This window comes from Haliaeetus leucocephalus, unplaced genomic scaffold, assembly GCF_000737465.1.
Source record: "Haliaeetus leucocephalus isolate CR32 unplaced genomic scaffold, Haliaeetus_leucocephalus-4.0 Scaffold295, whole genome shotgun sequence".
In the NCBI taxonomy this organism is placed as follows: Eukaryota; Metazoa; Chordata; class Aves; order Accipitriformes; family Accipitridae; genus Haliaeetus; species Haliaeetus leucocephalus.
This window is the reverse complement of record NW_010972731.1, coordinates 1,393,426-1,420,245: the sequence shown is the minus strand read 5'-3', so window position 1 is coordinate 1,420,245 and position 26,820 is coordinate 1,393,426. Positions and strand designations below refer to the sequence as shown.

At 40.8% G+C, this 26,820-nt stretch overlaps 1 protein-coding gene across 1 annotated transcript; it reads left to right on the top strand.

Annotated features, from left to right (window-relative positions):
- The first annotated feature begins 941 nt into the window (after positions 1-941).
- On the top strand, positions 942-26,820 carry PDILT (protein disulfide isomerase-like, testis expressed). Its single transcript, XM_010570571.1, is given in 11 exon segments — positions 942-1,137; positions 11,213-11,419; positions 14,342-14,497; positions 14,783-14,787; positions 16,776-16,871; positions 17,614-17,724; positions 18,678-18,818; positions 19,794-19,991; positions 21,295-21,421; positions 22,791-22,969; positions 26,719-26,820. Coding segments are annotated over 11 exon segments (1,518 nt in total).

Genomic DNA, 26,820 nt, shown 5'->3' with positions numbered 1-26,820 from the left:
AAGCACTTTGGGTGTACAGTTCACAAATTTCAGCACAGTTTAAGGGTCAAAGATATTTCTGCTACTATTACAGACTGGCAGATATTTACAGAAATAACCATTTCTTAGCAAATGGTGCCTTATTAATCTTTTTGTAGGATACTTCTTAAAATGCTCTGAAAAGACTAGCTAGGGAGGCCTCATAGTTCACAGGCACACAGTTGATAGCTATCCTAAGGATGAAATAGTACATTTGGTCCCTTCAGTTTACTGTACAGATATTAGCTGCATGAAATTGTGCTACCACCGAAAATCAATGGCAAAATCTTCCGGTTTAACTCACAAAGTATATCTTACTTGAGCTACAAGTTGGCACTTAAGCAGAGATGGGAGCTTCACAGCCAAGGCACTAAAGAAACACAGACATTAAAATTACACACGCAAAGCAGTGAAGAGTTTTTCCCTGACTTCAGCATGCTGTGAATCAGATCCATAATAAGTAGCTCTCTAAAACCAACTATTAAGCAGAGGAACAGCCCTCAAACACTGTCCCAGGTACCTCACTTACTGTTTCGTCTGCAGCTCTGTGCTGGGTAATGGTGACAAGAGCAGGCTGTCTAATTACAGAAGTGCGCTATGAATTGACTGGTGCTTCTGCAGGCACGTGTTTCCTCCTGTGCTCTCTCACCTTCTCCCCAGGGTTCTGATTATTTACAGAAACAGTAAACCCACCTTCCCCACAGATACTTTTTTCCCAAGCACTGCTCAAGATGGGGAATTAATTAACTATATTAATCTTCCCATGGAAAGGTGCAGTTGGCTCCACTGGTGGTAGACTCTGTTATCAACTTATCAACCTCTTAGTTTGGCTGATACAACAGCAGGCATTTGAGAAGCAAACCCTGCTGCTTAGTGCTCCTTTGCTTCTTTCTTTCTCAGTAATTGGATAAAGGCAGGACAAGATGAAGACACATCAGTTTTTCCTTCTGCCATTATTGTTTATCACAGGCTTCCCAGCAGCAGGCAGCGTAAGTCCAAATGAAACAAAGCCAAAGAAAGCCAAACTCCCCAAAATAAAGGAGAACAATGTACTCTTGCTGAAAAAGAGCAATTTTGACAGAGCATTGAAGGAAACTAAGTACCTGCTGGTGAAGTTCTGTATCAATTTCCACTGTCTCTGACCCTGATGGCTCTGCAGAGCATGACTGATGCCAGGGCACTCACGTATGCTCGTTTTACTGTTGCTTTGTCCTCCAGTAGTCCTTGTTTATTTTGTTTATTTCCATGTATCTGACTATAACTACAGTATTTTATTCCTTTTTGGGGTGGTTAAATACCTGTCTGCTATGTAAGATGGATACTGTGAGTGAGAAGGATCCTCACACACAGTGCTGAGTTGGCATTCTCTGCTTCCACTGCCTAATCTTGCGAGTACGTGTTTCACAGAAGTGATGGAGGAAACTCTAGGTTTTTAAAAAAAAAAAAAAAGAAGTCAGAGAGGGCTTTTGTCCCTCTTACACTTTCATCAGTGCTTTGTATGAGGTTTTTGCCAGATGGCACCTCTTCTCTGTGAGGATTTGGGCTTCAGGGAATGCCTTTTTACAACATTTTGGTGTCTGTAATTGCATTATATTGGACTTTCCCCTGAAATTAGCACTTGATTAGGTGGAGGCTGGTTTCTGTTTTTTCTATCAGGTTCATGTTCATTCCTCATGGGGAGGAAACTAGTGGGGACTTTTGAGTAACTAACTTTGTTAGAAGGTCTGGCCCTTTGAGCCTTACAGAAAGTAAATCATAAAAGCAGAAGCCAAAAGGTATATCCTTGTGATGTTACCCATCTGAAAGTTCAGATACTGCATAATTTCCCACTCCACAAACAGGGAACTGTGTTTCCTAGCAGCTTGCTAGTAGCAGAAACTTCAATCTGCATAAGACAGCAAAAACTTTGTCTGTGTTGCTTGGGCTTGACCTTGCTTCACTGTGCCATACTCACTGAGCTCAGTCACACATCCACTTAGCCTTAAATTATACAAACACCTTGCAACTAGCGCTCCTTTGGAGGCAGGCATTAGAGACAGGCACAAGACTGAAAACCCCAATCTATTCCATATTTGGAAAGGATATTTGAAATTAAGGCAATATCTTAACTTAGCAGAAGTGCGCGTAATTTGTACTTTTGCTTCACTACCAAACCTGGGTGATGATGATGACGATGATGATAGTAAGTAGTAGCAGTAGTTAGTAGTGTAGGTCAATCTGAAAAGAAAACACTTCTATTTTTCAAACACCAAAACTTAAATACACTAATAGATTAATGAAACCAAAAATATGTTTGATCATACCAAACATTTCATTAATCCTGAAACAATGTTATGAAACATTAAATATTTTTAAAACTTTCAGAACAATCACGTTAGAAATTTCTTTATAACTTAATATTTAAGACTTCTAAATGCTTTTGAAAGTGTTGAAATTTAGTAAGACTTTATTTTTCAATTGTGGAGGGTCTAAAGCTATTTGCCAAATTCAGTCTGCAGTTGTGAACTGTTTTGATCTCTCTGAAGACACATTATTTTGGTGAAAAAATAATTTATCAGACTTACCTCAGTCAAGCTCTATTCTCAGCTTTGTAAGAGCTGATTCAAAGTACAGAACCTAAATGTCCAGGTCAGAGAAGAGTTTGCAGCCAAACCTCCTTAGTACTGGCAGAGCTGATCAACAATGAGATATTGCAACACACTTCAGGATTTCAACTTAATACGGAATGTAAAGATGACATGAAAAGTTTCATGAAGAGCCAACTGATGAAGAAAGAATTGTTCAGAATACAGGAGCCCAGGGACTTGGGCACTCAAAGGATGTGGGAGATCTAAATGAGGATTTCTTCCCCCTACTTCAGAGCAGAGTCTTGGACCTCTCTCTCTGATATCCCACCACCCTCACAACTGGCTTTCTTCAGAAGGGAAGGACAAACACACTCTTCCATTCCATGCTGCATCTTCCCAAAAAGTCAGAGATTAAACACTGCTCCCCAACCACACATTGCTCCAGTGGTCCTCACTGCCTTCTGGTTTGGATTCAAGGTCACCATGTCTATCTGAAGGGCTTACTGAAAACTCATGGATTGCCTTTCCCCCACAAACAATAAAGACACCTACAGTCCCTGCAGAGAATTATGGAATCTCTCACAAGAGTGATGAGCTCCACAGCCCAGATACATTATCTGGAAATCACTGGTGTCAATCTCAATAGGTCCCTTTGGAGACATGCCACTAAATAGCCTCTAGGGCAATGAAAAACTATCCTGCAGCCAGGCACTGTCCTGGGATGTAGGAAACCTGACTCCACAATGCTGAACCAGGAGATAGCCAGGAGAAATGCAGAACGAAGGCAAGACCTGAGAGCTTTCTCTTCTCGATCCATTCTCAATCACAGAGACACAGTCAGAGAATGGGAAGGAATCCCACACTTCCCAGAAAGTAGGAATGTTCTGATGCTGTACAAGCATGAGGAAAAGTCTGAGCTCCAAACTTTGATTCAACACTCTAGGATCTGCCTTAGGCCTATCTATTATGAGAAAACTCTTAACGCTTTCCCTGTTGCACACCAGTCCCACACTATTTATCAGGAGACACCCATTTTGATGTCTTCTGCCCAGTGACTCCCAAGTCCTCCTGATGCCCTTCAGTTCCACCCTCACAGTGTTCCAGGTCTGCCTTCTTTCAGGCAAGGTTTACTACAAAAACGTATGCTGGTTTTCCACCAAGCAGTATCAGGCTACCCTCAGGAGCTGAGCAAAGTACAGGGGGCAAGTACCCAGCGTGGAAACAAAGTAATGATGCAGAAATCTGGCACTCTCCTGCCCTCATCCCAGCTGCGTTGTGCAACAAGAAAGTAGCTGAAGGGGCAGCATAAAGAGGGTGAGGAAGGACACCAGAACAGAGGTTCCGGCTTGTTTTTGGGAAGGCACAGAGAACAATGTCTGAAAACAATGCAAGCAGCACACAGCAATGTGCCTACTCTATCGCGGACACAAGCCCTGCTGCCTGCCCAGCTGAGTTACGTGCCCTGCATGGGCTAGGAGCTCCTAATCTCAATGGTCAATTTAAAGTGCTTTTCTGCTGCAGTCTGTGGCATCTCCCCATCCATGTTAAACTGATCTAAGTATCACACAGATGCCTATTAGCACAGGGAATATAGAGCACTTGCCACTAGCAGAAGGTAGATCTTACATCAGTGTTGCTTGCGTGGGAGAGTTTTACTGTTTACACTATACATTAGCTGAATATAAGTCCCTATGTTGACTTTCATTGCAGAATATTGTTGCTTTTAAAAAAAGAACCCAAAACCAAAAATCCCAAGCACTCTAACAAATACCCTCATCACTGGGACAATAAACTTTGTTACACTTATAAGCACAAACACCAAAAGCAATGCTGCACACCACTGCAAGCTAACCAGTTAAAGTCATGTATTAGCTTACTCTAGTTTTTGCAGGGACAGCAGCTGTCTGAACACAGTGAAGCATACCTCCTATTTCATTTCTCTTCAAAAGCCTTTCATAAACCTTTCCAATTTTCTGTCATCAGAATGGTTTTCACAGGACTTTGCAACTGTCCCATACTTCTCCATGCAAGAATAGTCCTCACATCCCCCAAACAGTACAGTGAATACCATTCACGTTTACGGCTTTCCCAGGCCAGAGAGGCAGAAATAGCCTACAGTATGCTGCAGCCCAGTGGTAAAATACAGCGCATCAGCCCACATCAGCAACTGACCGTACTGTGACTGAGAGGAGACATATTAAATTTACCCAAATACCCACTTCTTTGCAGAAACAGTGTATTAAACTGTTCTTCATTTTCACTGGCAATATAATGGGTTTAAACACAGCAGACACCATAGGCAGCAATAAAGATGACCATTTATCTGGAAGGCTAATGATGCACTGGAAGATCATGCCCAGGGTGGCTCTGGTATCTCCATTCATGGCAATATTTAAAGCTACATTAGTCAAATAGCTGTCAAGATTGGTTTAGATATGGTTTAACTTGCCTTAGGACACACCAATGACATCTCCAAGTCCCTTACAGCTCTAGTTCTGTAAGCCTTTAACTTGGCTAGTGGCATATTTTGGGAAACACAAAATGGGTGCAGAGCACATGCTAACACCACTTTCTCCCCCATATCAGAAGAATTCAGGAAAAGGCCCACACCCCAGTGAATGTTTGACTCCCCACATCTCTGAGAATGCCTGCTCCTGTCCTTTCCAGTGAAAAGTTTCTGATTCCTAGATAAACATGGAAATAACCTAGGGACAAGCACACAAGCAGTGCAGACCTTGCACTGCTGTGTTGTGTGCTAAGTGCACTCTCATTTATGAAAAAGTTATGTTTACCTTTTCTAGCAGAACATTTGTATACCCAGTGAAGTACCGGGTCAGCCGTAGAATTCCTGCAGCCTGACGGACAATCTATGCTGAGATAATGACATTTAATAGGCAAGATAAGGGTTACTCTTGAAGACAAACACCTCAAGGCACAAAAGCTGAAGGTAACGTTACTGAAAAAAACAAGAAATTGCTGTCTATGTACATATATAGTTTGTAAAAAGGGGGGGTTCTAGAAAGTGGGGGGGTATGACGGATCTTAAATCAATGTCCCGGTTATATCCCCTCCCAAGATCTTGCCCAGCCCCAGCCTGCCGTTGAGGGGGGCAAAAATGTTGGAGATACAGCCTTGATGCTGTGCCAGCACTGCTCAGCAGTAGCCAAAACACTGGTGTGTTATCAACACCTTTCTAGCTACCAATGCAGAGCACAGCACTGCGAGGGCTGCTATGGGGAGAATTAACTCCATCTCAGCCAGACCCAATACAATCAATTACATAGATCAGATGCTCAGCTCACTTATAAAGCCAACATCCAAAGCATACTAACTCCTGTGCTAAGAACTGATTTCAGCATATAGGGGTCTCCTCACCACAGTAGGTGAATGCAAACAGTTCAAAACTACCCAGAATAGGTATTTCTTACAACTAAGCTTCCTACAGGAACCTAGTGCAGTGTGAAAGATAGTGGAATGTCGGTGCCTCATTCCTGTAGGCTTCACCAGAAATCTCTGTGTCTCTTAGGATTAAATCTTCTGAAGAGTCACTTACATTGTTTGCAAACTATGCGTATAAAAATGAGCAGGACAGTGGAAACACATGTCCAGGCAGGTACACGAGTCACTAGATGATACTCTAGCTGGCTGCTGCACAGACTTACTGATTAGCATGGGTCCCTTAGGTAGGTATTTCTTACGCATGCGTATTTTATTGAATGCTTTGAATAAGGATCCAAACTGTAGAATAATCCTCAATGTCTGCATAGCAGAACACCTCTAGTGAAACGCAAACATCAGTTTAAAAGTATGGAGGTAGCACAGGAGGTTATGGGCGTACAAGAGAACGGGAAAATTCAATGTCACACAAGAAAAGTTTGCAACTGCAGCAAGATTAACATCCTTCCACTCGGATATCTTAAACATGAATCCATCCTTCATCTCAAGAGTCTTCTACAGAGAAAATTATATATCTGTAGTGAAACTGTAAAAGCAGCCTATGCAGAAGATGAAAAGTGGGACTGCTAAAATGACTTTCTGACCATGCCAGAAACTAACAGCTAGGAAATCAGTATTTAGCATGACAACAGGCATATTCACAAGGTCTGCAGCAATCACTAGACCATCAACGAATGAAACTGGAGGCCTGCACAATGAAATTGGAGGCCACCAGCAATTAGCTAAAGGAGGAACTCATCATGCTTTCATGTATACTCAACTTCAAGACTGCTTTAGGATCATTAAACACATTTATTTATCAGCAAAATTTTTCTCTGCCCACATTTCAATATATTTTAGTTCAGTAAGCTGCATTATGAAAAAAAAGTAGCAGCTTACTGATGTTACTGATGTGCTCAAGAGAAAGAGTGTCTCAAAGTACAAGATTTCTTGTGCTCTTCCCACTTTTGCCATATCCATTTGGTGTGGCTTTGGGAAAAATATACTCTAACTCTCTAAGATAGAGATGATGAGACGTAATGATACCCACCTTGTTCTTGATCCTTATGCAGTCATGCTGTAAATTCTTCAGAAGGGTAGGACCGGTTTCTCACAAAATGTTTTACATTGCCTAGAAAAAGACTGCTAGCGGCTCGAGCTATAAAAAGCAGCATTTTTGACAGTCTGATTTAAAATCTGTTTTCCCTTTCAGTTTGTTAGGCATCGCTTTCAATGTACACGTGATTTCACGTTAACCTAGTTCGCTGGCTGCCCACGGAAAACAAATGTGACAAAATTTGAGTTGCTGATATATGAGACAGGTAAGATACAAAAATGCATTTAAATCCTCAAATACATAGACTTTATTATAGCTCATAAAATGGAAAATGTGGCAATCCTCCCACAACCAACACTCTTCCTTTGGGGAATGAGGGTGTGCATAAGATTTGCTCTACATGACCTTTAGAGGGAGGCATTCTTACATCAGTTCCTAAAATCAGGGAAGCTTTAGTCGTCAGGGAAGGTGCTGAAATACGCAATGTTGTTCTTCACTGTGGGGCCTTCTCCTCACAAAGACAAAATGCCAATACTGTCTGAGCAAAGTGGCTGCAGAAATGGTGCTACAGTTTCCCCCCACAAGTGATTTAAAAAGGTGACTGTTTGCAGTTCAATTGTTATCAAAAAGAAAAGAAAGAGTAGAAATTCAAGAGGACACCACACAGGTGCTTTTAACTCCTAGCTCTGTGGCCCTTTTTAATTCTTTCCACATCTGAGCCAAAGAGCTTGAGTTGTTCTCAGATGCTGGATAATTTATTTTCAGGATTTTCTGTACCCATGATCAAATGGTGGCAATCTGTTAAGATGCTCCTTTGGAGGTTCACGTCTGTTTTGAAAAGGACACCTCACAAAACAGCAATGACAGGGGGTGGGAGGGAATTCAGTGTTACTTCCAAAAGACAGGTCAAAAACACTATCTAGGAAAAAAATTTAAAAACCTCAACAAAGCCTTAAATTATCCTTTTTACTTACAACACAACTAAAACTACTGATAACGAAGACGTTCTCCCCTTGTTAATACAATGCTGCTCCTGAGTTGATGGCCTTTCAAGGGCCTCTCGCTTCTGGCAGCTGTGGCACTGCACACTGGTTTGCACAGGCATATAACCCTGTGTGATCCCACCACCCACGCATGTCTTCCCTAGTGACCTTGTCACTAACTCTGTTACCTCTCATCTGTGTCTGCCCTTGTACCGCTCTCCTAGAGCCTGGCGCCTGTGACGCTGTGTTAGCCTCAGCAGCTGCTTCCTCACCCCAATGCCTGAAGCGATTGGTGTCAATAAAAATCGAAACCAGAGGAAGCGAAACAAAACTCAAGAAAAGGCTCCAAATAAACGAGTGATGATTTCCTGCCACACTTAAGCGACTTGAAAAATAAAGCACCTGGGAGGCAAACAGAGAATGAGTGGAATGAAAAGGGATTGATAGAAAGCTGAAGAGGAGTCTAATCACTCAGGCAAGCAGGGGAAAGGTGCATGATGGATGTTTCCACATGCTTTCTGGGTAGTCAAGGAAACAGTTTTTATCTGTCTGCTGAAGAAGGTTGTTCACTCACTGAACTTTGGTCTCACAGTTACCAGGTTAGTGGTACTCAGATTTCTCCTGGTCTCTGAATGCAGTGATTACCTTTTATGGGATGGAATCATGCACTTTTCCCAGCTCCAGCCAGGCGCTACTAACTCTACCAGCTCTCATTATCTAAGCATGCTAGTTATATTACTAGTTACCTGCAACTCTGCCTATTCAGGTCATTCAGTGATAAGAGATCATACTTAAAATATCTGTTTGGAATTGAAATATTTCAGAGAAAAATGGATCCTAAACCTCCCCAGACAATCTACATACGTGTCTAATGTCCATAAAGCTTATTATTCCCTGTATATTTGGGAAGCCTCTAAGTGGCTTCAGCTTCTGCGTCTGGACTTCACCAACAATTTCTTCTGCCCCTTCCCAAGAGAGTCGCATTTCACTATGCAATAAGCATTGGATCTTCCAAATTCCCAGCTGTGGTAAAACAGCTGTGCAACCTTAGGTTATTAGGAAAAAGTCATTATATTGAACTTGCCTCTGGTGTAAAACATTGCCTTGGAATTAGCTAGAAGGTGCTAGATCCTTAATTGCTATGTGGCTTCCTGGTCCTTATTCAACAGCACTCTGTCCAGAGCTTTTCCTCTTGGAAAGTCCAATAACTTGGTCGGTCTAACTGTTCCGGGCTAACCCTGCCATGTGCAGTCATTGTGTATCTGCACTCTTAAATTGCATAGCAAGTACCCCATGTTTTATTTAAAGTCTGCCTATCTTTGCAATCATTTTAAGCAAAGATATTTCATAAAGGCTCGACACACGGTGTCCCTAGAAGCAGCAGTATTTTTAGAGGGTAGACATGCTATTTCTTATGTTGACAGGTCAGAACTTGTAATAGGTATCGTGGTTTTCTGCAGTTACCTCTAGAGCATATCAAGATACAACTGGAGATACTACTCCATTTTTTTTTGTGCTAGGAGATAACACATTACAAACTTGTTGGGGAAAAGGTTTGTAAGACCATTTTTATGATTTGGAAAAAGGAAACTGAAGTTAGGATAAAATCTCTTTGAAAATCTCTCTGTAAAATCAAAATTAATTTATTTAATGAAACAGTAATTTTACAGGCAATTAGAACACAATTTGCTTTGGACTGATGCCTTAAGGCTCATTTACTTTCTTTAGAGAAGCACCTTCTATTCATCACCATGGTATCTGAGTGCCCCCTGAATAGACACTAAGTTTTGTTCTACTAACAAGAACCCCCTTTGGCATATTAGCAGCTGGAGCAGCTGTCCCAGTGCCAGGGTTTCTGTGAGGCTAAGCCAAGATGGGCTTATATGTGACAGAATTTGGAAGGGCCTATCGCGTTAACATTTTGAGAAAATAACATTATTTAATGCTACTCTTCACACTCCTTGCCGTAGCAGTTAGGTGGAAGAAAATAATTGATGGCTGGGATTCAGAGCAAGGACCATGATGAATAATGCAAGAAATGCAAGTCGGCACTGAGTTAGGTTAATGGTTTTATCTTTCATTTATTAAAACTCATACAGAAATGTTCATTCACTTTTTGGTTATGTTGGGCAACGTCTTCACCAGGTAGGCTGTAGAGAAGTGCATTTGTAACTTTGTTGAAGAACAAAAAGAAAGTTACTTTGTTAGATTTACGCTCTGGGGCATGTGTGTGTGCTTGTGTAAGTATACATACACACACACAAGAACACACATAAATGTATCAAACCAAGATTAACTGGCTGTTTTACATATGTTCTTATTTGAAAAGTATATTGATGAAACTAAAAATTTTCTGTGCAAAATCTAAAGAGAAAGTTTTTGCTCTTTATAATAAAAGAAATTTAACAAGATAGGGTATCTCAATTTTAGCAAAAGAAAGTCAAATTCTTTTCAACCCAAGTTGCAAAATTGTAAAGCTCCAAGCCTTTACCTCTTATTTGACTTTGAATAAAGAGCAGCCAACGTGTGACTAGTTTCTTTCTCTTGTCCTTTTTTCATGTTAATATAACTTACACCTCCAAGGCCCAGGCTAGGACAGCCCTTCTCCTTCCTCCAAACACACAACTGCCATTTGTGCTAGAGAAGGGCTGGCAGACAGCATGGTATGCAGAAATACATCGCCAGTCTCTAGAAGACCATACTCTGCTGCTCTCCTTCCCTCCTCTGTATCTCATCTGGAAAAGTAGTTTCTGCATTACAAAGGTCTGCCTCAGCGAAGTGCTTACAAAAATGGTATCTTACCAAAGAGCCCTAATCTGAGTAATATCTAACTCTACGCATGACTTCCCTTTAACTCATACCCAGCATAGTCAGTCAGTCAATCTACTTTTTAATTCCATGTTGTTTCTTTCCAACAGAAGACTACTGCAGTCTTACTAGTTGTTCACTGTGACTAGTCCAAGGACGTGTGGAGTGGTGAACAATCAGCATCAATACAAAGAAGTAAAATGTAAAGATAATTTCTCATTTATTTCTGAGTCATAAAAGACCTTATTTAACCCTTCCAGCTACTACTTGACACAACCACCTCCACTAGAAAGCTTCATTCTGCAGCCTATGTAAACCATTTGCTTTTGGTTGACCCTTTCCAGATGTTTCTTTATCTCAGCTATCTCAGAACCTGTCTGAAGAATTTGCTGAGGCTGCACGACAGCTTAAAAAAGCAGCTCCAAGAATCCAGTTTGGCAAAATTGTTGTCACACACCAACATGATTTGAGAAAAGAATTTAATATTCGAGAGTTTCCTACTGTGAAATCTTTTGTGGATAGCAGCAGGGGAGATCCCATAGACTGCAAAGGTAAACTGTCTTATGCACTGATAAGATAATGATATGTAATAAGAGGATGTACCTATCTATTATGCTGCTAAGAAAAATATAGATGCTTGGAAAAAGAATATGCAAGGTAGTGAACTGGTTTTGCCCATGGTTTTAAATATACAATTATCTCTGTACCAATATAAGAACTTGGATTTTTATTAATCTTCCAAGTGTATACCTGAATATGCTTCTCTATGTTTAGTTCACACAGCCAAATTCATTGCTGACCTAACTCCACCAAGCACAGAGAATCACCCCAACAAGATGACTTACTCCCATTTACTACAATAAACATAAATAAACTAGTTACATTGAACAAGAATTTGGTCCCGAACCTGCTCCATTTGCACTTCTAGTTCACTGCAATTCCCACGGGCAGTGTGTCTACAGAAGGAGGCTGGAGCAATACTCTGTGAAATCACTAGGTTCCTTAATATACAGGTATACTTCCTAAGCCCAGGAAAAGAATTTTGCAATTTAGCCATCAGAGGGAGCTCATATGTGGCTCAGAAAAACCATGGAATAGTTTGAAATCTTTTACGGAAAGTTATTAAGCAAAGACAACAATATTGGAACAGGACTGACCTGAGCAGTCCTGGGAAATCCAGGCCTTATTAGAGTTTTTCTTTAACTGAAAGTATATACAAGAAAAGTATTTAATTTTTTTTTGCCTAAAATGAGCTTTTACAGAGTTGACAAAAACTGCATGACTTAGCCAGGCATCTGTTAGTGTACTCTGAGCAGATACAGTTGAGTCACAAGTTTCATACAACCAACAAAATAAAGGATCCTAAAGTTTGCCTCCTGAGCCTGTATATAACCCAGTGCTCTGATTTCTTTAACTGCTGAGCCCCCTGTGGCTGCTGCTGCTGCAAGCTGATCTTCAGTATTTTTAGTAACTTGCTCCTCCTTGCTATTGAATTTCTTACCAAGTTCCCACCACCTAGACTTGTGTGAACAGCAGCTTCTGCACAAATACCACTGAAAGCGTGATTTGCCATACTTAACTTTTATTAGAGGTGCCGATACATGAGAGCAAAAGAACCTACCTTCAGTCTCTGATTAAATCTATAGCATTGACAAGAAACCCTTTTTTAAACCAGTAAACCTATCTGACAGGTATGCTTGTGAGAAGCAGTGAATACAGAGTATCACAACACAACACGCACACAGTTACCCTTAAGCAGAGAGCTGCTATTTAAGACACACTAGCAAGACACAAGAAGTTAGGCAACTGGCTTCTGCTCTGTGATTTGTACAAGATACTATCAACCATTCAAAGCACAAGTACCACCAATGATGACTTAAATTACATTTTGTTGACTGGTAAATGCTTATGTACAACAACTAGTAAATCTCACCTACTCTGTATGACTTTTAAACCATTGAGAACTGGCAACTGAAAATGCACTGTGACCACCCAGTGACTTCTCATACAGAACTTGGTATATACTTCATACCACAAAAGAAACTGCAGACCTCATTTAAATCAAGAAATTAACTCAAGTATTTTATAGAAGAGGGAATTTTTGAATGGTTGTCCTGGCAACAGACATAGCATGAAAGCCAAATCCTAGGCCAAGGCCAACTCCAAGGCCAGAATTTGGCCAGTGGAAACAAGCTACACAGGCTGTTTAAAGCAACCCAATAGAAAGATTAACCACATGAAAAACACGCTGAGGGGTTATGTCGCTGACATAAGCCGCAAGACCTCAATTCTACATTTAGACAGCAGAAGTCAAGCATTATGTGGCCACTAGATACTGCTCTGTGCTTTGCTCTGCAGCCTATACACTCCAGAGCAGATCCCTGCCTGCTTCACCTTAAAAAAATAGTATTTTAAGCTAGTTGCAGTGCAGCCTGCTGCAAAATGACTTGATGGCAGTAAAATGGTCTGACTCAATTTTGATCTTGTCATATTGCTAAAATGCACAGTACCAGGACTTGCATCTTTGATAATCTACTTGTACTGTACATCTTGACTCTAGCACTTCACAGCATACAGACTTTTTCATACATAATTTTCCTTAACCCTTTGCTGGACTCTTGCTCTCGTCCAACAAGGATGTCATACAGAGATGAAACAGCTACTTTACAGCTAAGATTTTCATCTCCTGAGCCTCAATTTGTGTCTCCAATTCCTCTGAAAACATGATAGCTAGAAAACATTTTTTTTAAAGAGACTCAAGATTCCTAAAACTCCTGAAAGCTTGAAGAGAATTTACCAAATAAACAGACTGACTGTAATCTCAGTTAAAATGGTAGCAGTAATTTGGAAGCCAAAACATGGAACAATCCAGAATTAAAGGACAACTTTGACACTTTAGCTTTGTTTCTTATGTCCTAACTCAACAGTGAAGCTGCAGCACCACAGAGGAATTTTAACATGTCTCTGTGTCTATCAGATCCCTTCTGCAGCACCAAAGGAACAATTTTGACACTTAATTTAATTGAACAGACAGTTCAATAAAATCTGCAATTGGTTTGAAGTCATTTTGGATTAAACCTCAGGTCGATAGCTCTTTATAGCTTACTGTGATTTTGGGACACATGAAATGTTGCAGGACAGGTTTTCTACTTGTCTGAATTTCCTCATCTCTATTCTCCATATTTGATTAAGCAGTTAATTGGACATAAAGCCATTTGCAGAGGTCCCAGAAAACACAGTACTGATCCACCATTGATCTTCTAGAGTCAGCAATAGTTTAAATGATGACTAGAACCTGAGGTTGAATTTGGATGTCCCAAGCCCATTTTGAATTAGCTTTGACCTCAGTCCTAAGGAGCCCAAGTCCATTTGTATTCAGCATTCTTCTGCACCTCCACTGCCTCTATCCTGATTACACAGAAATTTCTGTCATTCATTTTGATGGTCATCGTAATGCTCTTTTCCTTCCACAGGAGTCAGACAGGCCTCAGCCTTTATTACATGGGTGAAAAGAAGAACAGGACCTAGCACTGTTTTAATCAACTCTGCTGATCAGGCTGAAGCCATCATAAATGCTGATGATTTGGCAGTGATTGGCTTTAAGACAATTCACTGGAAAACTCAAAAGGGTGGTTTCTGTTCCAAAAGTTCCAACTTTAGGATATAGTGCTTGCTATCACCACCAAATCCCACACATCCAAAAGACCTAGAACTTGCCTGAAAAGCCCAGGCCCTCTGTTTTCTCTGCATTTTTTAAAGATTTAATTGTTTCTATCTACTTTTTCACACTTCTAGATAAGCAACCCAGGCAGAGATAGGAACATCTCACATGCCACCACTTTTCCTGAATAGGTACCCAAGCACAGAGACCTACCACTCTGAGAGCAGCTTCTGAAAGCATGATGCTACAGCAGTGTTTGCACAGCCCTGGTCACAGCAGACTTTCCTGTATCCTCAGATAAAGGGCTTCTGCCAAACCATCCCAAATTTGGTGGCTGGTGGGAAGAGGGCAGAACTATTGACCTACCTATCCTTACTTAACGACATAATTTTCTTTGGAGAGAATTAACCCATTGGTGGTGCAGGTTGTACTGCGATTGGAGTCTTCAAATGCAAAAAATTGTAATCCCTGCCCAGAGTTGTAACTGATCTAAAAATCTAGGGTTACCTTATCACTGCACTTCTATTCAAACGTGGTGTAAAATCATAGACATAAATAGTTGCAGGCTGTTCTGGTGAAGGAATGTTCCCTTCCTGCTTAAGCCCATAAAAAGGCAGTAAATATTGTCTAATATACTGGAGTGCCTTTTCTTCATGTTTCCATCTGATGATTTAAACAACTTCAGTGAAACTCAGGGGGGCAGAGCACAGTTCCATGAATATCACGCTAAGTGTGCTTTTAAGCTCCTGCCAGCTAAGAAATCTGCATGGATAGGAAGTCATAAAATATTATACTGTTTATGATCCAACTCATGTAGTTCTTTCTCAAGCAAATTCCTACTAGTTTCCAGAGCAGAATAAGGTTCTTAGGATTTGGGGCTGAATGATAGAGAACAATAGTCAAATAGTGCAAAATAACTTTTAGCTGTCAAGGCATGCAATCAGAAGTCAGTAAAATAGGCATATTTTTTCCTGCTTTTTCAATGTGTCCTTGAAATCTTTAATATCTGAAACACTCAGTCAAGGATTTTCTCTGACTAAAGAGACTTTTATTCTGGTATCTCTCTGCTCAGTTAAAAGCACAGTGTCTGGACTCATCCCTGAACTGATAAGGTCCCAAATGTGCTGGCTACAGTGGATACTCCAGGTTTTATGGATGTGGAAAACTGGATTCATTACCAAAATGCCCCATAGTAACAGAGTTGGTCAACACATATAGCATAATAGGACAAACTGTGAAAATGCTCAGAGTGCCCAGAATTTTGCTTTGCAACAATGTGCTTGCAGCCATTTATGAAAGAAGGCAGTTTTCCAGTGCTTGGCCAGATTGAGAAGCCCTTGCTATCACAGTTATGCTGGAGAGTTCCCTGAACCACACTGATAGCAGATATTCCCTGCAGATGTGTTTGGACTTTCTGATTTCACTCGGGGGCTGAAATGACAATAAACGAGCATGAGCTAGGGCATGTCAGAAATTTAATGGGTGGAAGCCAACAAAATAGTGTCCAAGTAAATAAAGAGCTGTATTTGGCCTTCTATTAGTCACAGATTGCTCACAAATGTGAGTGCCAGGATGTGTTGGGAGGTCTCAGCATATAAACTACCATTCATCTAGCATGAAATAATTGTCTGATTAAATCAAATCTGGAAGCACTGTTGCCTTTCATCATGCTTATTTACTATTAGTTTGAGGGTGGACAGCACATTGACTATTTGACAGATGTAGGAGTCAAGGTCCCTGCCTTGAAGAGCACTCAGTCAAAGCACCAAACACATCAGTCAGGTCCTCTTGCAAGCAGAGAGCCCTCCTCTCTAATCTATCACATGCTGTCGGCTGTGCAGATGAGCTGCGGCAGGGGAGCAGCTATGGGCATGATCCTTCCCCATCTGCAGAAGTCTTTTCAGAGTGTGGAAATGCCAGGGAAGTGCAGGGCAGATGAGATTAGAGCAGGAAGGACATAGAGGACCATGTACGATCCATACTGACCCAGGCCAGCTGACACTAGCTGGAAAGGTGAATGCACTAGCGGTGTCACAGCACTCCTAGGATCTCCCCTATTGTGAAGATCTCCCCTTGGAAGTGATCACGGCAAACTATACCCACTTTACAGTTACACTCTCCTCTCTACCTCACAAGACTTTAGGGGCCTGCCTCACCTGTAGCTCTCACTCCTACACATCCTAGCAGGATACAGGACACAGTCTTAATAAATACTCTTTCTGGGACTAGGAACTTCACAATGACAGTATGCAACACCAAGGGATGTGCCAGAGATGCCTTTCAGGATGACAGCCATCCATGCTAACTATGGCATCCAAAAGAACACTCTTGTGTTTAAGAAGGTAGGAGTACAAAAGCCTAGTGGGCAAGGTGCAGTGAGCTGCACTAGCAGCATTAGGCTATGGAAAGGCAGTTTGGGGATTTTTCAGGTTACGTAATTTCCTAGTTGAAATCCAAACAGCTTAACACAAAAAATATCACATTTACAGACAAGAGAGACAAGTAGGAGGCAAACAGCAACCTTTGGACAACTGATATTTTCAATCTGGCTGCCTACATTCAGGGTCCTAATTTATACTTCAGGATCTGGATAAAATAGCTTTATTTTCCAACCCATGTTCTAATCAACATGTGCTGTCAGGTTCAGTGAGTTTTGCAGACGTTCACCTCTCTCCCTTTGCATTGCTTTTGGCCACGAATCTTCTTTTCTTCCAATCCACAACAGAAGTGGCCAACAACAAGAACAAAACTACATAGAAGTAGCACTAACATTTAGGCTATGAAGTAGTCAGACCAAGGATGTCCTGAGTGAGCGTGTCACAGATAGTGTGTATAGGTATAGAAAAGATCTTTCAGTATGCTAAGATTACTGAGCAAGTTAAAACTGTCAGTTGTACCTTGAATTTTTAGCTATAATCTTGTTCTGTAATCTAGCTGTGACATTTATTTTACAAGTTACGGAATTTCAGCTACTGAGGATCATAAAACAGCAAAGCTGAGAACAACATTTTAGAGTAAAGACAGTCTCTTTGTTCCTATAGTTGACAAGGCCAACAACCTCACAAACTTCACTAGTTGTCCAAGGGAAAACCTGTGCATAATGGAGTGCTTGAAGATGGCAGACAGAACAAACTAGATCTAATGAGGCTAATCAAAACCTTCACCTTGGATTTGATCACTAAATGTAATCTTGAGGTATGCCTATTTCACTGTATTAGCAAATGCCACAGGAGAAAGACAGGAACCCATGCAGAAAGAGACCTAGGGAGCTATTCTGCTTTGTTTCCTTGTTTGACTAGGTCTGCCCTAAACACATCTAGAAACACCAGCAGAACCCAACAGGCAGCCCTCGGTCTAATCCAGGCCAAAGAAGGCTTCCCTCTGGCAAGATGTTTCTTAGGAGACCGGGAACAGCTGGCCAAACTGTGAACCTGCCTGAACATGCAAACACCGCTCTCCTGTGGAGCCAATACAAAGGCCTGGGCTGCTTCTGCAGCAACTAGGTGGGGTGGGAGGTTGGAAGGTCAGTCCCTAATCCTGGCTCCAATCCCTCTACTCCCATGCAGCAACTGGGTCCTCTGGGCCAAGACAAGGAAGAAAGAAACCAGCAATAATTGTTGCTAGTGCAGGTAGGAAGGGAAAGACATGGAAATACCTGCTTGCCTGGGGGACATCTCATTGCTGCTGGTCATGGGGTGGCATGAGAAAAAGGATAGCTCTGTGCAGGGAAGATGTAAGCTGCTGATACCACCCCGAAGTGAAGGAATTACCCCAACCAGGTCCAGCTCCTGCAGCTGCTGCAGTTGTGCCTCCCTGGGTAACACCACCTTCTACTTTCAGCACATCTTTAGCATTAATTCTTCAGTGTGTGTAATACAGGAGGTCAGACAAGAGGATCGCAACAGTCCCTTCTGACTAAAATCCTATGAATAAAGATGAGGTTTTTCCTGGAACAGAGAAAACATTCAGCTGCTGCTGATTCTTCTTACTTTATCTTCTTTAAAACAATGAAAAAAATCCAACAGTTATGGAAATGATTGGGAACTGAGTCTTAAAAAGTAAAATTTGCAATAGCAGAACTGAATGATACTGATATGCTGAGCATTTGATTCACTGTTCTGGTTACAATTGGTGGAACAGATGTTGAGGCTTTTGTTTCCCCGACATCTGTGAAGATTTTTGATGTCCCTGTTGAAAATCACATCCTGCTGTTCACCCCAGCGAACTCGGAGACATTCAATGTGATTTATGAAAACTACAAGTCTGCTGCTGTGAAATTTAGAGGAAAGGTTTGTAATGCTGAGTTCTGCTTTGCAAATACGAATACCAGGAGATCAACGGAAAAAACACTCACCAATGTTACTGGTAAAAGTACACTGCTGTCAGTCCATCTTCTAAGTCTACCAAACAATTTAAAAACAGTTTCAGTAACCGTTCTACGGATTTGTTCAGGACACAAGCTGAAAAATAAACTTCACTTGAAATTGAGTCTTTAAAACACAAAGATCACACAAACTAACACTAATTCCAGCTGCTCCAGATAAAACTGTTTCTGATTTTACATGTGACTTTCTAGGAGCAACTTCCAACCAAAAACAGTTTTAGCAAGGTTCTAGCAATTTCTGCCACCAGCAGGAAATGCCATGAGGATCTCAGAGTATTGCCTGAACCAAGAGCTGGAACCAGCTACAAAACCCGAGAAATATTGCAAGGCATCTGCATAGCCTTACTTGCAGCACATGTGTTTGCATGTATATAAACAGGTACAGGCAGCCATACACAAAAGTATTTCAGTTTGCCATTGTCAGTCACTATGGTGCTACTCCTGCTCTAAGTACGTGAGACACTGAAGAATGGAAAGTCATCGTGTAATAACATATCACACATTAGTATTGGTAAAGACATATGGATTATAGGTGTTTCAGCTATTTTGTCCTGTTAAGATTTATTAGGAAGAACAATAAGAGCTTTGAGGGGTAATTTAGAGGTGTTACTGAAACAAGTGATAGCAAACCACTGTGACAGGACAGAGGGAAAAGCTCCATTCCTTTTAGCTGCTTTAGCATTTCTTATTAACTAGGATCAAGGTACGATAAAGTCCACAGAGCTGCTGGTTGTTGGACTGAGACCAAAAAAAGGTTCTACGCAATCCCTTGCATTTAAGGCTAGATCCTAACCCACTGCCAAGCTCCATGGTCTGTTTCTCTAAAATGGCTAAACCAAAGCTGGAAGACTCAACCACATGCATGACTCTCTATTCCCAGATAACGTTTGTCTTGGTTGATACTAATGAAACAAGGCATAGATGAGGTTTTGAGTATTTTCGCATCAGGGAGGTTGATGTTCCTGCTATGAGAATCCTAAATCTGACAAGCGATGTAAAGTACAAAATGCCTGCAGATGAGGTGACTGTGGAGAATCTAAAAGAATTCTGCCAGAGCTACCTAAATGGAAAAGCAAAGGTATGTCCATTACTAATGAGATGCCCCTCTACTACACCAGCTAAAACTCTAAAAAATTTGCAAAACATTCTTTTTTAATTATAACAGTGTGCTGTTCCAATAATCAGTTTATTAATTTACTCTCGCTCTAATGCATTCGTCTACAGTTGTTGACAGAGCATTCCTCTGTATTTAACAACTGAGGTGGACTACAAAGTTCTCCAGTCCTCCTATGCAAAAACTGGATAAATCATTTATGGCCCAATATTTCAGTTACTTCAGCTGATGTATTTTAATGGTTTAAAAAATCCCTATGCCTCGATCTTTCCAATACTATAATGGAGATGTTTCACTCCCTTCGTTGGGAGAGATGCAAACAATGATTGCAATGGATTTTGAGGTTACAGAAAAGTCCAGTAAATAGAAAATGGACAGCTTCAGAGTGGAGTAAGATTTGGTATTTGTTGTTTAGCAGAGTGAATTTTCACATGGGAGATCACTCCCAATGGTAAATACAGTATTTGTTGTCATAATGAGGCATCATCCTCCACACTCACGTGAAAAATACATTAGTGTTTTGCTTATTCAGTGCTCTTCAGGGTGACTTACTTGTTTCCATCATAAGGAGAAAAGATGAAGTAGTCAGTCTGACAGCAGGCAGAATTTATAGAGATCCAAGTAGTAGATCCTGATTTCAATGTTGGAGGGGGGCAGAAGGACAGAAGAGGTGGAGATGTTGCCTCTTCTCCACCAAGATCTGCTTGAGTGGCACACTCCCACCAGGGAACAGATTCCATGGGGAATGTGTGCTTTTCTACGACTACACTGTGGTGTAAAAGAAAAGAAATTACCAGCTAATATACTGTAAATTGTAGGAGTCACGTGGGAACTGTGACTGGCGGTGAAGGCAGAGATTTAAGCAGCAATGCACACTTTCTTGTGTGTTTTATATCACTTCTGAGAGCCCAACATAGGTAAGCTTTTCAGTAGTCTACCTTCTGAACACTGGGCAACAAGAATTCAGGATAATGAATGCAAATGTGTTCCAAAGGGTCATTTTCAGACAATCTACTATGGAGTCTGTATTCAAGAGAGGGACAAGTAATTCTGACTACCAACGACGCAAGACCCCAGCTCCCCGCTGAAGGGAGAGAAGGTGGTAGCACAGGAAGGCTGGCTAGGCTATAGAGATATAAAAAATAACACACAGTAATAGCACACATTAGGTAGAGAAATGTCCCATTGCTCTCACATTAACTTGAGCTGGAGTACAGTTTCTCAATGCTCTCTGCACTTTCACAGCAGTGTTTCTGTTTCTGTTTAGCTACATGTCTCTAGTGAAGAAATTCCAGAGGACTGGGACAAGATGCCTGTTAAAGTGCTTGTCGGGAAGAATTTAAACAGGATTGTCTTCAGTAAGATCATGGCTGTGTTTGTTATGTTTTATAAGTGTTATTGTTGTATTCAGATTTTAAATTGCTTTAACATGATCAATTGGAAGTGAAAAACAAAAGCTCATGCTTACATACCAAACTAATCTTTGCACTTTACAGAAGCCAAGCTTAATGAACTTTTGTTGTCTGATGAAAGCATTGCATAAAAATGTGTCATATCTATGGAAACACTGTGACACCTTTGCTGACTTAGGGTTGCACTGAATAACACTGATCCCTTAAGTAAATATTTGTCAAGGTTGTATCAAACAAATCTCAGTGTTGAAATGACACTAGAACGTCATGTTGTACAATGGAACATTAGAGACTGCTGTACAGTATGAGTCAGGCTGTCTTCCAAGGACAGAGGGAGAGTTAAGTGAGGTTGTCTGGTTATAATGCTCTAGGATTAAATCCCAGAGAGGAGCTGTGGTTTAGCAAATTGTAACTCCTTTTTTTCTCCTTTGTCTGCAAGGGAAGTGGTTTTCCTGCTTGACTCTTCCCAGCATGAAACCACAACCCTATCCCTGTACCAGCCAGCAGGCATTAGTTTGTGCCGTAGTTACTTCAGTAGAGCAAACATGCAGCATTAACATAAATATAGACAACTAGCTGTACTGCCCTGAATTCCAGGAATTCTTAAAGGTAGTACAGTCCTGCAATCCTCCTTGTTGGCTACAGCCATTTCATTCTCACAAGTCATTTTTACATTTCAGTATCATGATCAAACTGATCTAAGCAGGAATTGAACCAAGTCCTCTTGAAATGAAAGGCAGGTAAATGGGATATAGTGTATTCAGGAAAGTGCCCCAGAAATTTCAGTTCCATCTAAACTGAATATGAGCATTGCTCTCATGACTGAAGGATTACAACTGTGTTGTATGCTATTTAAGGGGATACTGGGTTCTCAGCAGTTTGCCTTCTTGCTAACCTGCATGAGCACAGCACTCAGAGTTAAAACACCACTATACCTCAAACTCCTCCTTTTAGTGTAAATATAGCATAGTTTATGAAAATAGTTGATTTTAGTATGCAGAAAGCATTTTGTGCTTCTGGCAAGTATTTCACCATGGGGATGATGCAAGACTTACTTGGGTTGCACTGGTTATCTGGCATGCCTCTCCAGCAAAGTCATATGACAAGTGATGTGTGTTTGTTATAGTCATAAAAGGTTAAACAGAGCTAAACCAGCACTGCTATCACAAATGCATTAGTGAATAGCTAGTTATTGCTACATGAAACCTCATTAAATTCAAGTAGAGACTGACCACAACTGAAATCCAAAACCCTGTTAACTTTAAGGGCTAAATGGGTCCCAGTAATTGCACCAGCACATGCTTTTCTGCCAGACTGTATCCTTCTACTTTTATTTTTAAATTTGCAGAAGGCCCTCGGTCCTAAGACTGCAGAAAACTCCTGCCAATCTGGGATAAGCTAGGAGACCAATATGAAAATCACAAGGACATAATCATTGCAAAGACAGATGTCAGAGCAAACAACATCCTGTCCATTGGATTAGAACACTATCTGTTCTTCAGACCCTTTCCTGCTGGACCAGATTACCAGGTGAGAAGCTGTTGGGGAAGAATGTGGAGACACAGCTGCACACTGAGGGGGGATATGTGTGTGTGTTGGCATGCACGCACATGTCACAGTGAGAAAGGAGTCCTTTAAGCAAGAAAGCTTTGCTCCTTATCCACTCAACACTGGATTCATTGCTGTCAAGAACCCGAATTAGAGGAGAAACCCTTCTATCATCTTCTCCTACGTGTGAGGCTGTGGCAAGAGCCAATGTATCATTTACCGACTTGGACCTACAAGTCATTACAGCCTTACATCCTGCTGTTTAACAGCCTCCAATCTGCCTGTTGGGTTCTATCAACAGTCTCAACTCAGAGTGAACTCACAGATACTTCCTAATCATTGCAGTGCCTTTTCAGTTCAAACCAGGACAAGAGACGTACTGTCACAGAACTACCCTGTGCCAGTTGTTTCTGGAGCAGGTACGACTACAGCCTCTAAAATGCTGGTATTACTCTTGTTACATCCTCTACATTTTCACAAAACCCAAATCCCAAAATTTCACTGTATACACTTATGCCAGTAATTTTACTTAATTCCAGTACCACAGCCTCAATTGGGAATAAATACTTGTTGTCAAGACCAATGATCGTTACAATATGCTACCTAATGCATCAGCTGTGTTACACAATAATCAGAAAATGCTGCTGAAAGGAGGCAAAGAAAAATATTAAATAGCTGCATTCCTCCATCTACACAGATAATCTAATTAAAAAGAAAGTATCTCTGAAGAAAAAAAATTAAATTCCAAGATACTGTTATAATTAAGACATTACTAAGCTTTTCATTTTTCTTCTTAGACCTAAACTTAAATTAAATTCTAAGACATTTGCCCATGTCCTCATTTAATCTTTGAGGGAGAGATTTTCCTCCTGGATGTGCATGCACAGCTTCTAATGAATTGAACTGCAGTCTTGCACACTCACACCGTGTTTAGTCTTTATCCGGAAAAGCAGAAACCCATTAAATGCTCATAATAAATGTCAGTTTGTCAAAAAATATCAGTAACAACTTTCATTAACTATTAAGGGATTGTTTCATACTTAAAAATACCCCCAAATTAGAGTATTTGAAATCTCAACTTCTTCCTTGTGCACCATGTTTTTATACTTGTTCCCTCAACTTCAGAGATTTTAACTTGTACTTGACTACCAGTGCAGGTGTCCTGTAGATGTCTGCAGTCTTGCAGACCCAAGTGTTCTGGCCTTCTTTCTTATGGCACTGTAGGAACAGCTGGCCACAGACATCTTCACTCACTACAGACAATCATAAATGATCTGAGACACAGTCAAGGTGTTAATACACAGTGCAACAGCTGTCGGTCATTTCCTACCCAACCAGCAGTTATTCCAGTTATTCTCCCACATATACTTGTCTTTTTCTAGAAGTTAAAGTCAGAGCACAGGATACAAATGTAGTATCCCAACGTGCCAAGGCTCAGAGTATCTACTGTGTTTTTCACTGTGTAGGCACTGCCCCAAAATTATGATCCCTACTCCTTTATTCTGGCCATGAAAAGACTGACAGAAGGGGCTTGGAGCCAAAGTGAAACTGGTATGTTCAGAGTGAAGAAAAAGAGGAACAGGAAATATATATGGTCCAACAACACCTGATGCAACCTTGATTTCACACAGACATCTTTTCTAGCCTTCAGTATTTTGCTACTATTAAGAAACACAGGCTTTCCAACTACCTCTACCAATCCTTCACATTAAGGACTAAGGATGATTTGAATGGTAGCGCAGAAGCAGTAGGAACTTTAAAGATGAAATAATTATCACAAGATTCTAGAAAGTACATCAAAATGCATGTAAAGAAGTCTGAACCTGTTCCTGATAAACCAAGCAAAATGTGGCTAACATAACACGACCCAAAGCTGTTTTCTAGAACGGGGTTATCATGTTCTCTGGCCACCACAAACACCCTTACACCTCCTTAAATGCAAAGCCATGGGCAGAATGCCTTACTATGCAATCCCTTCCAAGCACTCTCACCTGATGAGATCATATTAGATACCACCCTCTTCCAAACAGAAGTATCTGTTAGGTCTCCAGGCTATGAACCGTCGTCTTAGCAGTGGACTGTCACCCTTCAATGAACCTGTTTAAGAACAGGTTCAGCTTTTCCTTAAGTTAATGACAAATCACCCTCTTACTTTCAGTGGATGCAAAATTAGATGCATGACAACATTTTTAAATCCGGAGCCACTTCAGGTTAACTGGAGTTAAGTGGAGTTGGATGAGCTAAGAGACCTAGATCTATATCTCGACATTTAAGCACGTGCCCAGTTTTCCAAATCACCGAGTGTTTCTATGCTGGGGAACAGTTATAGCCAGAGCTGAAGGAACAAGAGAGTGAATCGAATTACGTGGAGGAGGGAGTGACCAGGCATCATGTAAGCTCCACCAGCGAAGCTGATGAACAACTCATCCACTGCATCATCCACTCCAAATTTAAGAGAAAAACATGCAGTCTTTCAGATGGATTTAAGATGATTCTATTTGTTTCTATGGATTAAGTGAGAAAAATAACATTTACATACTCTTATGCACTGATTAATGAGAAGTGTTGACACGTATCCTCAGTAAGCAGTGCAGGGATCAGCTGTTTCTCTGGCTTTACAGATCTTTAGGCTCTGAGAAATTGCTGTTCCAGCCATCAGCAGAGTCGATAAAAATAAAAACTCATCTGAGAATATTAATTGCCTCTGGAGGAATAATTTTTCTCAAGAAACTTAAGCTTGCAAACACAAAAAAAATAACTTCAAGGCTGCCACACTTTTTATTACAAGAGAATACCTTACTGAGCGGAAATAGCAAACCTGTGTATACTTTTAGTGAATTCATCAGAGAATGGAGGTGTCTTGTTTACAGTGGTTTGAACTCATATCAGGCATAAGAGTAACTAGTGTAAAGTAACACAGCATTATTGGTCTCAGTGGGAGTAATTGAGCTTAACTCAAGTGAGACTAGGCATCTGCCTGTTTCTAAATATACTCAGGTAACGGCAGACAATTCCCAGTGTCAGGCACATGAGCTTCTACAAATTTTTGTTAAAAGATTCATGCAAGATCCTTTTATACTTCCAGAGAGTAAAGATACTGGGGGGGGGGGAGGAGAATCTTTAAAATACAGTATGGTGCCTAGACCTACTCAGAGAATTTTAAAGCTCTAAATTGAAAGTGCTTCTTCCATTAAACTTCCTTGGAAGAAAATCCTAGTAAACCCCTGACTTAAGGTGAAGTATAAGAAAATTAATGTCACTGCTCATCTTCCTCCTGTTCTTTCAAGCTGTGCAACAGCTGGTACTTCTGGATTGTGCATTTCAAAACTTTTTCAGAATTTGAATTTCCATCAAAATCTTTAGACAGCTTTGAATATCATGGCTGGACACTTAAAAGACTGCTTTTCAAAGTATCTTGCAAGTGTTTATTGTTAAACACAGAAAAGACACTGATGTCAGTAGTTGGCAGAATCCCAGACTGGTATTATACAATAACGGCTATGGTTTTTATACAAAACCTTTTCTTTTTAGGCATATACATCTATTTCTTCATTACATTTGGGTTTCAGATGGTGTTGGAACCTGCTGTGCCTCTGCACTCGCTTTCTAAACCGAGCATAAAAGTCTAGCGTTTGGTCAGTCTAAAGAATTCAAATCCTCCAGCTGATTATGCTGTTATTTCCTGCATTTTGTGTACAGAGTTAAACACTTAACCTTAAAACTCCTTTCAGGAGGTGGCCTATGCTGGGGAGCATACCTTGGAGGCATTTTCTGAATTCTTAGAAGAACAAAGCAAGACAAAAGCAGAACCAGGAGAGAAGGCAGGCATTTGA